The following is a 12550-nucleotide window of genomic DNA, read 5'->3' as shown; positions in this document are numbered from 1 at the left end:
TTCTCCATGGTGTCACGGTACAGTATGTTGATGTTGCTCCCGCCATCTATCAGCACACGGGAAAAATGGGCAGCTCGCCTTTCTGTCGCGAGGGTGGCATCCAAAACCAATGCGTTGGAGCCAGGAGACGGCATCACCTCTGGGTGATCGGCCTGGCTCCAGCTGATAGGCTTCTCCGACCAGTGCATGAACTCGGGGTTGTTGGAGGCGACCGCGTCGACTTCTTGGTGCTGTCGGCGCCGGCTGCGCCGGTCTTCAGTCTGGCTTGTAAAGACAACGTAGGCGGCATATTCGTCGGGGAACTCGTCTTGAATAGCTCCGACCGCTGGCCGAGCGGCCGGCTGCTGAGGGGCTGGAGGCGGCTGGCCAGCAGGCGGAGGCGGTACCAGCCCTTCGCCCTTGGAGATTCGTGTGAGCCAATGGCATTTCCGAATCGTGTGGTTGGACGGATTCGCGCCGCTGTGGAACTTGCATGGGGCATCAAGGGTTTGCTCGTAGGAGAAAGCCGGCTGCCAAGCCGGCCTGCCGCCCTTCTGCTTCTTGGGCGCAGGCCACCCTTCAAGCTGTTCGTCTTCGACCGTGGCCACCTACCGGCTGGTGGAAGGCGGCATATGGGCCTTGCGCTTGTGGTCGCTCTGGTATGGGCGTCGGCTGGATTCTCCAGCCGGCGTCTTGGGAGCCGGAGCTAGTACCTTTCCGGAGGTGTCTACTCGGAGCTCGGTCTTCATTGAAGAGTCGGCCATGGCGTACTTGTCTGCTATGATCAGCAGCTCGTCAAGGGTAGTCAGCTCGTCGCTGAGGAGTCGGTGCTTGAGGAGGGTGCCTTCTCGGCACCCGGTGGTGAAGTATTCTATGGCTTGAACCTCGTGCACCCCCTCGCAGGAGTTGTGGAGCTCGGCCCAACGCGTGAGGTAGTCGCGCGTCGATTCGTTGGGCCCTTGAACACACAGGGAAAGCTGGCGAGGCTTGGGAGGCCGCGTGTATGTGCTGGTGAAGTTGCGGATGAAGACTTCCGTGAAATCTAGCCAGCTATTGACGCTGTAAGGCTTGAGGCTGTTGAGCCAGGTGTGTGCCGTGCCTTGGAGCATGACGGGGACGTACTTCACGGCAACACGCCTGTTGCCGCTTGCTATGCGAACTGCGGTGGAGTAATCGATCAGCCAATCTTCCGGCTTCACGGAGCCGTTGTACTTGGGCGTGTCTCTCGGGAGCGAGAACCCTTTGGGGAAGGGCTCGTCGCGGATGCGGGGGCCGAAGCAGGGCGGGCCCACATCGTCTTCTTCTTCTAGCGCCAGGGATTGCACTAGGCGGTCAATCCGGTGGCGGGCGTCATTCTCGCCGACTCCTTCTCGGTGGCCTAGTCGGCCGCTGAGAGTCGGATGCGTGACAGGCGGCGGGGTGGGATATCTCTCCCCACGAGGCGGAGGAGGAGGTAGATTGCATCGTCGCTCCACAGCTCGAGGGCGGCCTTCAGCGTCGCGCTCGATGGTGATTCGAGTCCGAGTGCGGCTAGCAACCGGCTCCTTTTCTTGTCTTGCAGGGGCGCCGCCGGCAGTCGGCGTTCGGGACGTCGCACCGTGCTCTCGGCGTGGGGGGGAGGGACTTCCAGCGCGGGCGTTGGCTTCATGCCGCTCCGCGGCCGCGTCGATCAACTGCTGGATGCGTCTGGTCATGTAAGGGAGCTCGTCAGCCCCTAGTCCGTTCAGCTCGTCTGCGGCCGCCTGGGCGGCACGTAGGTTCTCGAGGGGCGTGGCGTAGACTGGGCGGTCTGCTCCCAGCATGTTGGCGATGGCCGCACCGCGCTTCTTGACGACGCCGGCTCGGCTCGGCCCGTCAGGGGGCGGCGTACCGAAGGCGGCGCGGTCAACTTCGCGCTGGTGAGCCTCAGTGAGGCATCTCATGGAGGCTATCTTCTGGCCCTCCGCAAGGAGGGCGAGGCGGCGTGCCTCCAGCGTCTCGGCATCGACGTCGGCCGGGATGGGGCGGACAAGTCGTGCAGCGCCGCTTGCAGGGCGTCGTGGGCGTTCTCGCCAGAGGTGGCGCCGTGACTGATGACTAGTACCTCGGTGACGGTGTTGTCGCCGCTGTCGGCTCGAGGGAGAGGGTCGTCGAAGATTATCACGTTGGTGGGGAAAGCGTCAAGCGATGCCGTGTCGGAGTCGACAAGCATCGGGTCGGTGGAGCCAACCGACTCCAAATCCACGATAGGCTCGCTGGAGACGTAGAGTTGGTCGAGGAGGCTGGCGAGGCGGCTCTCGAGGCAGCCCGTGCCCGCGTCGGATGCAGGCTCGTCGGAGATACGGGCCTCGCCAAGAAGATCGGCGAGGCAGCTCGCCGCGCAGGCGTCATCGACGCCTTGCAGCGCATCGGGGCAAGCGCCATCGGGCGTGCTGGGCTGGCTACGCTCGCTAGGGAGGAAAAGGATTCCCGTCCAGAGCAGGTCTCCGGACGACGGTGCACCTGGCCACATGATGGGCGCCAAATGTCGAGTGGTAGGTGCGACATATGCCAACGAATGGCTTATCATTGTGGAAGCCAGTAAGACATCGTCGGTGCCTGGAAACGGGATAAGGCGAAGACATGCACGCCGGCGGATCTTACCCAGGTTTGGGGCTCTCCGTGGAGATAACACCCCTAGTCCTGCTTTGCGGGGTCTCCGCATGATCACTAGATCAACAAGTGGCTACAAGAGGCTCCTTGAGCTGTTCGGTGGGAGGAGGAAGAAGGGCAAGGCTAGCTCTCTTCTCCCCTTGTTCTAGTGGCTAAAACTCTCTGAGATCAACCCTTTGCATGGGTGCCCTGGGGGGTTTATATAGGCCTACCCCCAGGGGTACAGTGGTAATCCGGCTGGGCGTGGGCCCTAGCCGTCAGTGTCTACGGTCGCCGGCTTCTCCGCCGACCGCTGGGGCCCGCCGACTGGTGGGTCCCGCCGGCTGCCGGCCTCTTAGCCGACAAGCGGGCCCCACCGCTTGGGGGTCTTGTCGGGGGTTGGTTACTGTTGCCTCGCCCTTGATGATGAGGGCTTCGTCGAGGTAAGCATGGCTACAATGTCGCCGCCTAGCGGGCTCTCACTATAGCCTTACCTCGTCTTGTCTCCTTAATGGCGCGCGTGCTTCGAGGAGGGGAGCAAGCCGGCTATTGGAAGCCGACCGCACCCAGGCCGACTGGGGGAGGCATGGCCGCCTTCGTGCGTCTCTCTGACCGAAGGGACCCGCCGCCTGCGGGCCGTACTGTCAGATCGTCGTGGAGGGCGTCATGGTCAGCATGGCAACAGTGCCGCGCCGGACGGGTGATGGCTACCCCGTACGGCGTACTGTGGCCAGGCGTGCTCCGGGATTCGGGGGTGGCAGGCTTCGTTGTTGCCACACCCTGTTTCATCATCGTTACGGGGGTGCGGACTTTGAGGGCACGATCTTGGAGTCGGTCTTTTCGTGGTCGGCTTCTTGGAGTCGGTCTTTTCATGGCCGGCTTCTTGGAGTTGGCCGTATCATGGCCTCCTCCATGAGAGTTTAGGGTTGGGCCGCCTTTCGATAGTCGGCCTGCGAGACAGCCGGCCGGGGGAAGGCGGCCCCATGCCCTGGGTGCTTGAAGGCCTGATCAGCCTGTTACTTTTTCGAAGGGCCAAAGGGAGCCGGCTAGGCTACCCGTGGTCATTTACTCCGACACACAGATTCAAGAATTCACTAGTTTCTCGTCCTATTGTCGAAGTCCAAAATCAAGGTTCTATCTGATTCTAAGTTTCTATTTATCTATACAAGTCACAAGACTATATTTCACTAGTTGCTCGTCCTATTGGTTTTAGTATTTTCAATTGATAATTGAGAATATTATAAGCATTATATGAAATAACATAAATTTTAATTACATAATTAGGTGATTATGCTTGTGTTATTATATGTTTTTTATGTTAGGGCCTTATTTTGCTTTTCGCACCGGGGCTCCGAATTCCTGGAGACGGCCCTAGCCTGATCCACACATAAGAATGTCTCTACCATACAATGTGCATTAATGCATAGTGGGTTTTTAATTCGGTCGTATTTGTCCCTGACACATTTTGCCTTTTATGTTTAAGTTTTTTTTTCTTTGTACAAGTTCCTCACATATTTTAAATATTAAGGATTAAATTTATTTGGCACAATTATAGAAACTTCGTACATTGTTTGCAGCAACCACAAAGGAGATCGAACTTGCTAGGTCATAGACAGGCCAGCCTTCTCCTTATTCATTAGATAGGGCACGGGGAAGTCAAGTCGAGCACTGGCTGAGTGGGACGCACCAAAGCAGCGTTAATTGCACTAAGTACTTTAACTTTTGAAGTTATAAACAGAAGCGTCCGAAGATCGATCGTTGGCTGCCTTTTTTGTAGTGCGCAAGTCAGAGTGAACTATCATCATATCTTCAATTCTGCAGCAACGGAAAGGCAGACGATCTACCTCTCAGAGCTGGCGTAGCAGCATCAGAGTGGCACGCAAACTGCTCTAGTGCACCCCCCTTGAAAAATGATACACATCAGAAATTGTGATGAAGACGGCCTACGGGTAGCAACACATGGCACGGGACCGGGTGACCTGACGATCTTGATGACTTCAGAGTGCGTGCGGTTCAGTGAAAAACAATGCATCCCATTTGCTGCGGCCGCTGCTTTTGTATGATTGCTACATCAAGTCAACATCACCATCTCAACTCACCTGTTGCGTGCATGGTTACAGAAAAACAGAGAGCGACATCTGATGTCAGTTGCAAGGCCGGCAGAAATAGACCATTGCCAGTGGGCAGCGGACTGCACCTCCCTTTCGCAGGCTGATTGTACCACAGTTCTATTGCTACATCATGTGATGCTATGCTCCACTAGAATAACAACAGTTCATTAAAAAAGGGCAAAATGCTAGAGCGGCTGAGAAATGACAAGCGACATTCCGACAACGATGACCAAGACAGGGTGCGTATCTTCCTAGGAATGAACAAGAAACACCAGCTGGGGGCACAAGAATCTGCGAGGGAATCCAAAGCGATTAGGTACGATTAATCAGACAGCTAGAAGCTTGGGTAGAGAACTCGCGACAAATGTTTATGTGGGAAACATGCGAAGATCGCAGCATCAAATGAGATGTTTTTTGGCAACAAGGTTTCTCATAGTGCTAGGTGGCGTGATGAACAAAAGACAATGGGCTGGTGGTATATTAATACATAAAGAACAGTTTAGACCTAGGCTGAAAAGTTGGTGAATGATTCCACGACAACCAGCCAAACAGTTGGCCTTGAAAAAATCAACAAGTTGAATTTATAACCTATTTATGTTCAACCTGGATCGCATCCCCCATACCCTATAAACTTAAGTCCCCCCAGTTTCTTGGGCTCAGGACGAGTCATAAACTACATTATAATCTGTAAAATCCCTAGGAACAGAGGAAGCGACATGTATGATGGCATCATCAGGGTTGCTCGAATATGGGCTGTTAGGCCTTGTACAATGGGAGGTGCTTAGAGAGATGCTTAAAAAAATAAACCGGGTTTTTCTGAAGCACCGATGCCTATTTGTACAGGATAGACGCTTAGTTATCCTGTACAAATAGGCACCGATGCTTAAGAAAAGCCTGGTTTATTTCTCTAAGCACCTCTCCTAAGCACCTCCCATTGTACAAGGCCTTAGATGACTAGGAAGGTCATACCAGCTGAAACACTCCTCTTGAGCATATCACCTTTGGGTTCTCCCTCTCACCTTCTGATGTTAAGTTAAACAGCAAGTGTACTGCCTAATGACCATAGAAAAGTGAAACGTCATGAACTTAGGAAAAAATCGAACAAGACATTTGAATTAGATTTGAATGACAACAGTGCTAAACAACCGTTAGCAGTTCAGAGAATATAAAGAAGCCAGACTTACTTTTCCCTGGAGCAATGTAAAATTGTAAATTATAATGTCAGGTCCCATCATGTGATCATGCCATGCCAAATATCGGAAGACAGCACAAACGGTTACCTGATCAAAAAAATTATCATATTCAGTATTTAAAAATGCTACTTCTGTTAATAGTGCAACAATGATGTTCAGTCAGTCTATATTGGGGTTTTAGTGTGAAAAGTAGTCTCTTGCAACAACCAACAAAGTATGAGTGTATGATTAATCATGCCAATTGTGAAATCAGTCAGAGGAAAAACGGCAACCTTCAAAATAATATCCCTGTTGCTTTAGGGTTCTGTGCCATATAATACCCGAGGACATATTACTTAAGCATTTCCTGTACATGCATTTATCACAGATCACAACAGTTCTGTAGGAGGTCGGACAAGTCATGCTATCTGCCAGCACAGAAACTGATAGGCTTCACTGTATAAGGCCAACACCGTCCTGATCATTGGAAAGGAATCATCTAGGTTAAAACAAACATGGAAGTTGGCCACATTGATAAGGAAAACTAGAAAGAAAATAATAAAATAAGCCTCAGGAGCTTACATCCTTGATATAGAACTTCTCTTTTATGTTCAGCGAAGGCTGCACCCACTCACAAGTATGCACAGAAAGTATTGCATTTTCCTGCTCAGAGAAAAACCCTGCTTCTTGTGCTGTAAAGGACAATCCAATAAGTGTGCAGTAATTAGATAATTTATAATATAAGTGACACTGGAGGAGGGGGGGACCCTCCTCACCCAGCTTGTCCTTAAAGAGGCCATGAGGGTCGAACCCTGCAGGCTAGGGACCAACTTGCTACACTAAATAAATCGTAGAGAAGTGCATTTACCAACCTAAGTCTTGCAACTTTATCCTGTGCGTAACAAATGTCTGTAAAACACAAAATTAGAAAGCTTTTAGACCACTATGTATTTATCATTATTCAGATATTAGTAGAGATCACCTAGCAACATAAAGATGTGTGCACAGCAACGAATGAAAAGTAACTGAAGCTAACTGGTAATTTGTTGAAGAATTTGTCATATGACATCAAACTAGCTTTTTGGTGAGGAAAGGATGGGACCTGCCATGCAGATGGCATGTATTCGCGACATGAACCATTTCTTTCTTCTTCCCGTTTCGGATATCCCAAAGCTGTTGAATCCTCTGACATGTATTTTGAAGAACCCCTAAATACCATTAAAAGGACAACCTATTTCAGGCTTCCTAGGAATACGAGGCAGAGAAACATGTTGATTTTTAAAAAAGAAATTCATAGTACCTAGCAAACAAAACATTTAACAACACGGGCCATCACATGAAATAAATTCTGCTGATCGAAACAGTGGTCACAACTAAAATGGAAAGGTTTAATGTCTTGGTAGAAACACACATGTACATATAGTACTGTTTCAGCATTCTATGGTACGAATAAATTTATATATTGTGAATGATTACATAAGAAATATAGGAAAATATATAAAAAAATTAATCACTATATGCAAATTTCAGCTACGCAATTCATTAGGTCCTGGAGTCTCGCGATTAAGAAAGCACAACAACAAAAGGCACATTCTCCTATTATTGCAGAGTGCAGACATGGAAGGGGTCATAAGCCAAGAGATAGTCATTACTCAAAAATTGTTGAATGTGCAGATGGGGTAGCTCAAACAATAGATTCTGAAAAGACGTAAAGGCGCTAAAGTTGTCCTGGAAACATTTATTTTGCTTAAATGGTTTGGTACTGATAAGGAACTACTCAGAAGAGAAGTTTTATATCAAGGAACTACTCAACACAGTGCAGTACGTTGAAATACCTAATTCAACATGTTGGTGATACACTGATCGTGGATGGAGTATGATTTTTTGGTTATATACCACAACATGTTGAATTAGGTAAAATGAAGTTAAGGTGAACAAACTGAAACCACGATCAGTGTATCACCACCTGCCAGTGAAGAGTGCCTATTTTGCTCCGTTTTTCCATATTCAAACCATGGCAATGGTTTACTAAATGAATCAACTTTACCATGCCTGATTACTGCATTCCAAGGTCTAAACACTACAGAAAAGGATTTTCTTTACGGGAAACAGTACTCTTGTACTGCATAAATTCATAAATCTATAGAAAAGGTTTTGACTGTTCAGTACAAGAAAACATAATCTTAATATTCTATAATCTCAAGTTACCTAAGAAGTTCAACCTCCACGAATGATCAGCGAGATTCAAACTGATTCGGTCAGTCCTAGCATCCAACATATACATTTACACAACAGCAGCAGAAATAGAGTGCACATTTTTAAGTCTCAAGTTGCAACAGTGTTTAGTGATAATAGATCATGGGTTACCTTTGGAAGTCGTTGGATGTTGTGATTCCTTCACCATAAATAGGTGCCTTTGTGACCAACACCAAAATAGGTTGAAGTTGCAAAAACTTGTGTATCTCCTGGACAACAGTTTCGGTGATACTCTGAAATGATAGAGTTTTCCTGCAAAGACAGGTGTGAAAAGTTTGGCCAAGAAGCAGAGAGGTGTTAATAAGGGAGTGCTCAAGCATGGAAACGAGAAAAGGGATTATTCAGTCAAAAATGGAATTTGGTGCTTTTTCCTGCAGACATGATTCCTGAAAAATGCATGAAGCGCTGAGGCCCCATTGCGCTTGCAAACTGCATATCCGTAATTAATTGAACCAGCTATTGTCCTGGTTTTTACACCCATAATCCACTTCTAAGATAAGTGTAAATACGCTGGAAATTTCTGGATTTGAGAAAATTGGGTATGTTTCCAGCACCGACATGTGTTTGACTTGGTTCATAACTCATAAGCACCATGTTACTATATATCTATATTCTGGCAATCTACATTGTTTGCATCGTTCCACTAGTTGCCTAGTTGGTCGTCGAAGTGAAAATCAAACGTAAATTGTATTCTGTACTTACCATGATGCTTTCTTTCTGCATTGATGATGCTTCTGATATTAGTTAAAAATATTTATTTATTTTAACTATTACAGCTTAACTGTTAGCTAACTGAGTCTGCTAACTTGTTGGTGTGTATATACCATGCTGTAACTGTTGATTTTATGTTTAGTTCCTATATGACGCACAGTATGAGAGTGACTATTTTCATGTGACATACTACTCTTCAGTAGCATACATTTGAGATAATTCCTTATACCAAAGTAGAGATAAAGGCTTTTCTAATAGTCACATGTATACAGTGACTTCCACATAATACATGAAGCAATAACCAAATAAAGCATGCATGCCTAACCAACTGTTACTGAAGATATGCACATAATAAGAACAGGAGGCTATGAAACTAGTATTGCATGTAATGTTTGTTGTGATCACCCTTTACTCTCTCTAGTAGGTTGAAGAGCACGATCTATCCAGTAGAATGCGCCAATGCTGTAAAAGGGGATATGTTACAGTAGAAAACAGTTAGCCAGCAACGTGATTGAAAAATACAGAAAAGAAGTGGATAAACAAACACTATGATTCCGCAGGAATGGAGCATAATTTGGTGATAACAATTTAAAGTACAAAAGGAGAAGCATCACTTTGATACAGTAACTATAACTTCAATTGGCCAGTTAAACAAAACCGGATAAATTCTAAGAAGCCAGCAACATACCTGTCTAACATAAGGAAATATATACCAATACCAAACATTTCGTTCCTTGCTTCAGATTGAGATTTTAGACTCTGTGAAGTCACCAACCAGATATAAGAAATACAATCATCTTACATAAACATGAAGATATAGCTTATTATGGTATACCCCCTAGACTGTTGCAAGAGACAGGCATAAGTGTCTTGTTCGTAACTCATCCCACACATAGCACCCAATAACTTTCTCTGTGTTTTGTTCACTCTTACAAGTATCTTATTTTTCGAACAATCAAGCTCCAAGCATCAAACACCTACATGATGATCCTAAATATGGTGTGTTGACATGCTGTACACACCACACATATAGTATTTATCAGATGATAATGATGTATGCTTATCCCCAAACATGTGTGCTGCTAGCCTGCTACATGCCCAAGTTCTATCATTATCACCTTTTCAGCCAAGATCCAATTGACTAAAAGGGTACCAAAAAACAAAATAACATGAAAGTTGCACGACTGGGCAGCCAATGGAAATGAGAAAATGTACATAGTTTTCTCTAGCTAGAAATAGAACCTTTGGGCTTTGGCCACATCGCAATAATGCAACATGGATAAACTCATAAACAAAATAATTTAACTAGTTATTTCCAATGGTTCTAACGATCAGCAATAGCTTATTTATATGTTTTAATTAATTTCTAAATCAAGTAAACCAAGGAACAGACAACAAAAATATGAACACATCACAAGAGTAGTAACGTGCTCGGGTGTATATGTCACAAACATATAGAACTTGCCTTCAAAGCAGCTATAAGTTCAGAACTATTGTAACAGCGGACACACAGGAAACGCTTCATGCAATCAGAAAACAGTGTACTTTCAAACGAATGAAATTTATCTTTTGAACCATCAGTCTCAAAATTTTCATTTGTTGGATGCACTGAACCTGCGAAATATAAGAAAAAGGAAGACATTAAGAATGAGAAATCAAATAGTACAATTTTTAGCACATCTCTGCTCCATGAAGACTGGACATTATATAGTGTAGATTATGAGCACAGAGAGGCTAAAAGCAATGGCGCAAAATCCAACAACCAAGCCACATTATTAATCCAGTTCTACTCCAACCCCATGGGCAAAAAAAAAAGCATGGGCAGTCATTTCACTGTTCACACTATTATAGGCACTATACAGATTGTTTTTTGGTGAGGAAAGATTTCTATATTTTAGCTTGACCTAAACTGGATATGCATCAAATTGACAAATTGTAATGCAAATTTAACAATTTAAGTACAATGTACCACAGCCCGCCGCAATGCGCTTCCTCAGGATCTGAGCCAGCCGCAGCACATCAAATCGGCAGTCCAAGTCAATGTACATGACTGTTTTCCCCAGGCCGCCGAAATAGACACCTTCCCACTCCTTTGGTAGTATGCACTGCACTGCAGACTAACATACCAGCAATCGCGCACTGAGCTGAGATATTTATTACAGATCGCTACCAACATTTTGCATCATTTGATATGAAAAAATCAGGTGTTAAAATGGCATCCGTTTAATCCACATTTGCATGTAACAAAACACTGAAAGGTAGGCAGGTGTGCTAGTTCCAAGCATATGAAGCACTGAAAGTATTGTTTCTTCATTTTCTGCACGCCGCCAATATGTTTCAGCAATGCCATGAACTTGTTTAATCCATACAAATTGCCCTGGATTCCTAAAGTCCTCGAGATTTTTGGCGGTACATGTTTTTTTTTTTGAAATGGTGGTATACCCCCGGCCTCTGCATCATGATGATGCATGCAGCCTTTTTATTAAAAATCCAGAAATAGTCATTACAAAGGTCTTACAGCTCGCAAACGGAGCAAAATAAAGCACAAAAGACAACCGGTATGGTGATAGTAAGGACAAGCTCTCTAGACTCCTATCCTGTTATGCGACCGCCATCCGAACCGGTTGAATATAACCCGAGCCACCATCTCCCATTGGTTGCACCCAGTAACCAAAGGCTCCCTGGAGTCCGTAGGAGTGAGTAAGGACCACGTACGGATCCAAGCTGTAGGACATGTATATCACACTTATTTATTTTACAGTATAGGTTAAATTCTGAACTGATATTATAGATGCAGATTGCCCCTCTGTTTATGCGACTTCATAAACACTCCTATCAATCAAAGCTTACGGTGAACTGCTACAGTATTTCCAGCTACAGATGTGAACTCCTGCAAGTATGCAGCGTACTACCCTGTGGCGCTAAATGCAAACATTTTAGGGGGGAAAGGTGTGTAACCGCTGGAATTCCGCTTACCATGAGGAGCAGCTGGGACTTGCCGGAGCCGGACGGGCCAGCGATTTCAACAACGTTGCCCGGGCGAAGCGGCGCGCGGTGGAGCGGCGCCGGGAGGAGGATGGGGGGGCGCGTGGAGAGAGAGCGGGAGAGGAAGGCCGCCGCCGTCTCGTCTGTCGAGAGCCAGTCGCGGGGCCGCCCCCCTCCTGCCTCCCCGGCCATGGCTAGGGTTCTGGAGCTCTCCTCCCCTCCTTTCCACCGGATTTTTGGGCGCTCGGCTAGATCGAGTTTGGCGCCCGTGGCTCTGTGAGTTTTGTGTTCGCGCGCGCTAAGCCGATGTGGGGGGTCGTACAGGGGACTGGCGCAGGGCGCGCTACCATGCCTGCCTCGCCGCGTATAGCTGGCCATGGGCAGCCCGGCCCGAAAAAGCCCGATCCGACCTTGCCCATGGACCGGGCCTGGGCCTAAATTTTGAGCCCGATGGCCGGGCTCAGGCCCATCATATTTGCAGTTTAACAAAGAGGTCCAGCCCGAGGTTTGATGGGCTTTTTGTGTGTTGGGCTGGGCTTGGGCCTGATTTTTAAGCCCGATGGCTGGGCCGGGCCAGGCTCAGGCCTAGGTTTTTCATGTTGGACTTTGGTAGGCCCGGCCCGGCCTGAAGGATGGTCAGGTATACTCACCGGTAGAGCATTTTGTATCCTCGAAATTTCAAAAACAGAACTGATGTATGTGTACAAATTAAAAAAATTGGGTGCC

The 12550-nt window shown here is 47.3% G+C and overlaps 1 protein-coding gene across 3 annotated transcripts; it reads right to left on the bottom strand.

The window, feature by feature from the left end:
• Positions 1-4286: 4286 nt before the first annotated feature.
• Positions 4287-12140, bottom strand: LOC123071568 (DNA repair protein XRCC2 homolog). Of its 3 annotated transcripts, none has more exons than XM_044495148.1 (13): positions 11816-12140; positions 10809-10956; positions 10305-10453; positions 9528-9598; positions 9245-9301; positions 8240-8380; positions 8081-8136; positions 6975-7080; positions 6745-6781; positions 6455-6564; positions 6166-6349; positions 5885-5980; positions 4287-5753 (listed from the first exon to the last, which is right to left on the bottom strand). In XM_044495148.1, the coding sequence occupies exons 1-9, from the start codon at positions 12014-12016 to the stop codon at positions 6760-6762; spliced, it is 951 nt and encodes a 316-aa protein (XP_044351083.1). In that variant the 5' UTR covers positions 12017-12140; the 3' UTR covers positions 4287-5753; positions 5885-5980; positions 6166-6349; positions 6455-6564; positions 6745-6759. The 3 variants fall into 3 exon arrangements, with proteins under 3 accessions (XP_044351083.1, XP_044351082.1, XP_044351081.1); XM_044495147.1 differs by lacking the exon at positions 8081-8136 and having other exon boundaries at positions 4287-4991; positions 5670-5753; XM_044495146.1 differs by lacking the exon at positions 8081-8136.
• Between the last annotated feature and the right edge of the window lie 410 nt (positions 12141-12550).

The sequence above is a fragment of the Triticum aestivum genome, chromosome 3B (assembly GCF_018294505.1).
Source record: "Triticum aestivum cultivar Chinese Spring chromosome 3B, IWGSC CS RefSeq v2.1, whole genome shotgun sequence".
Classification (NCBI taxonomy): Eukaryota; Viridiplantae; Streptophyta; class Magnoliopsida; order Poales; family Poaceae; genus Triticum; species Triticum aestivum.
This window is presented reverse-complemented; position numbering and strand designations above follow the sequence as displayed.

Excerpts from the sequence above, each read along its gene's own strand:
- LOC123071568 (XM_044495146.1), bottom strand. The coding sequence starts at position 12,016 with ATGGCCGGGGAGGCAGGAGGGGGGCGGCCCCGCGACTGGCTCTCGACA. Across the intron at positions 10,957-11,815 it reads AGTCCCAGCTGCTCCTCATG|TCTGCAGTGCAGTGCATACT; the intron begins GTAAGCGGAATT and ends CTGGTATGTTAG. Across the intron at positions 9,302-9,527 it reads TATTTCCTTATGTTAGACAG|CATTGGCGCATTCTACTGGA; the intron begins GTATGTTGCTGG and ends CCCCTTTTACAG.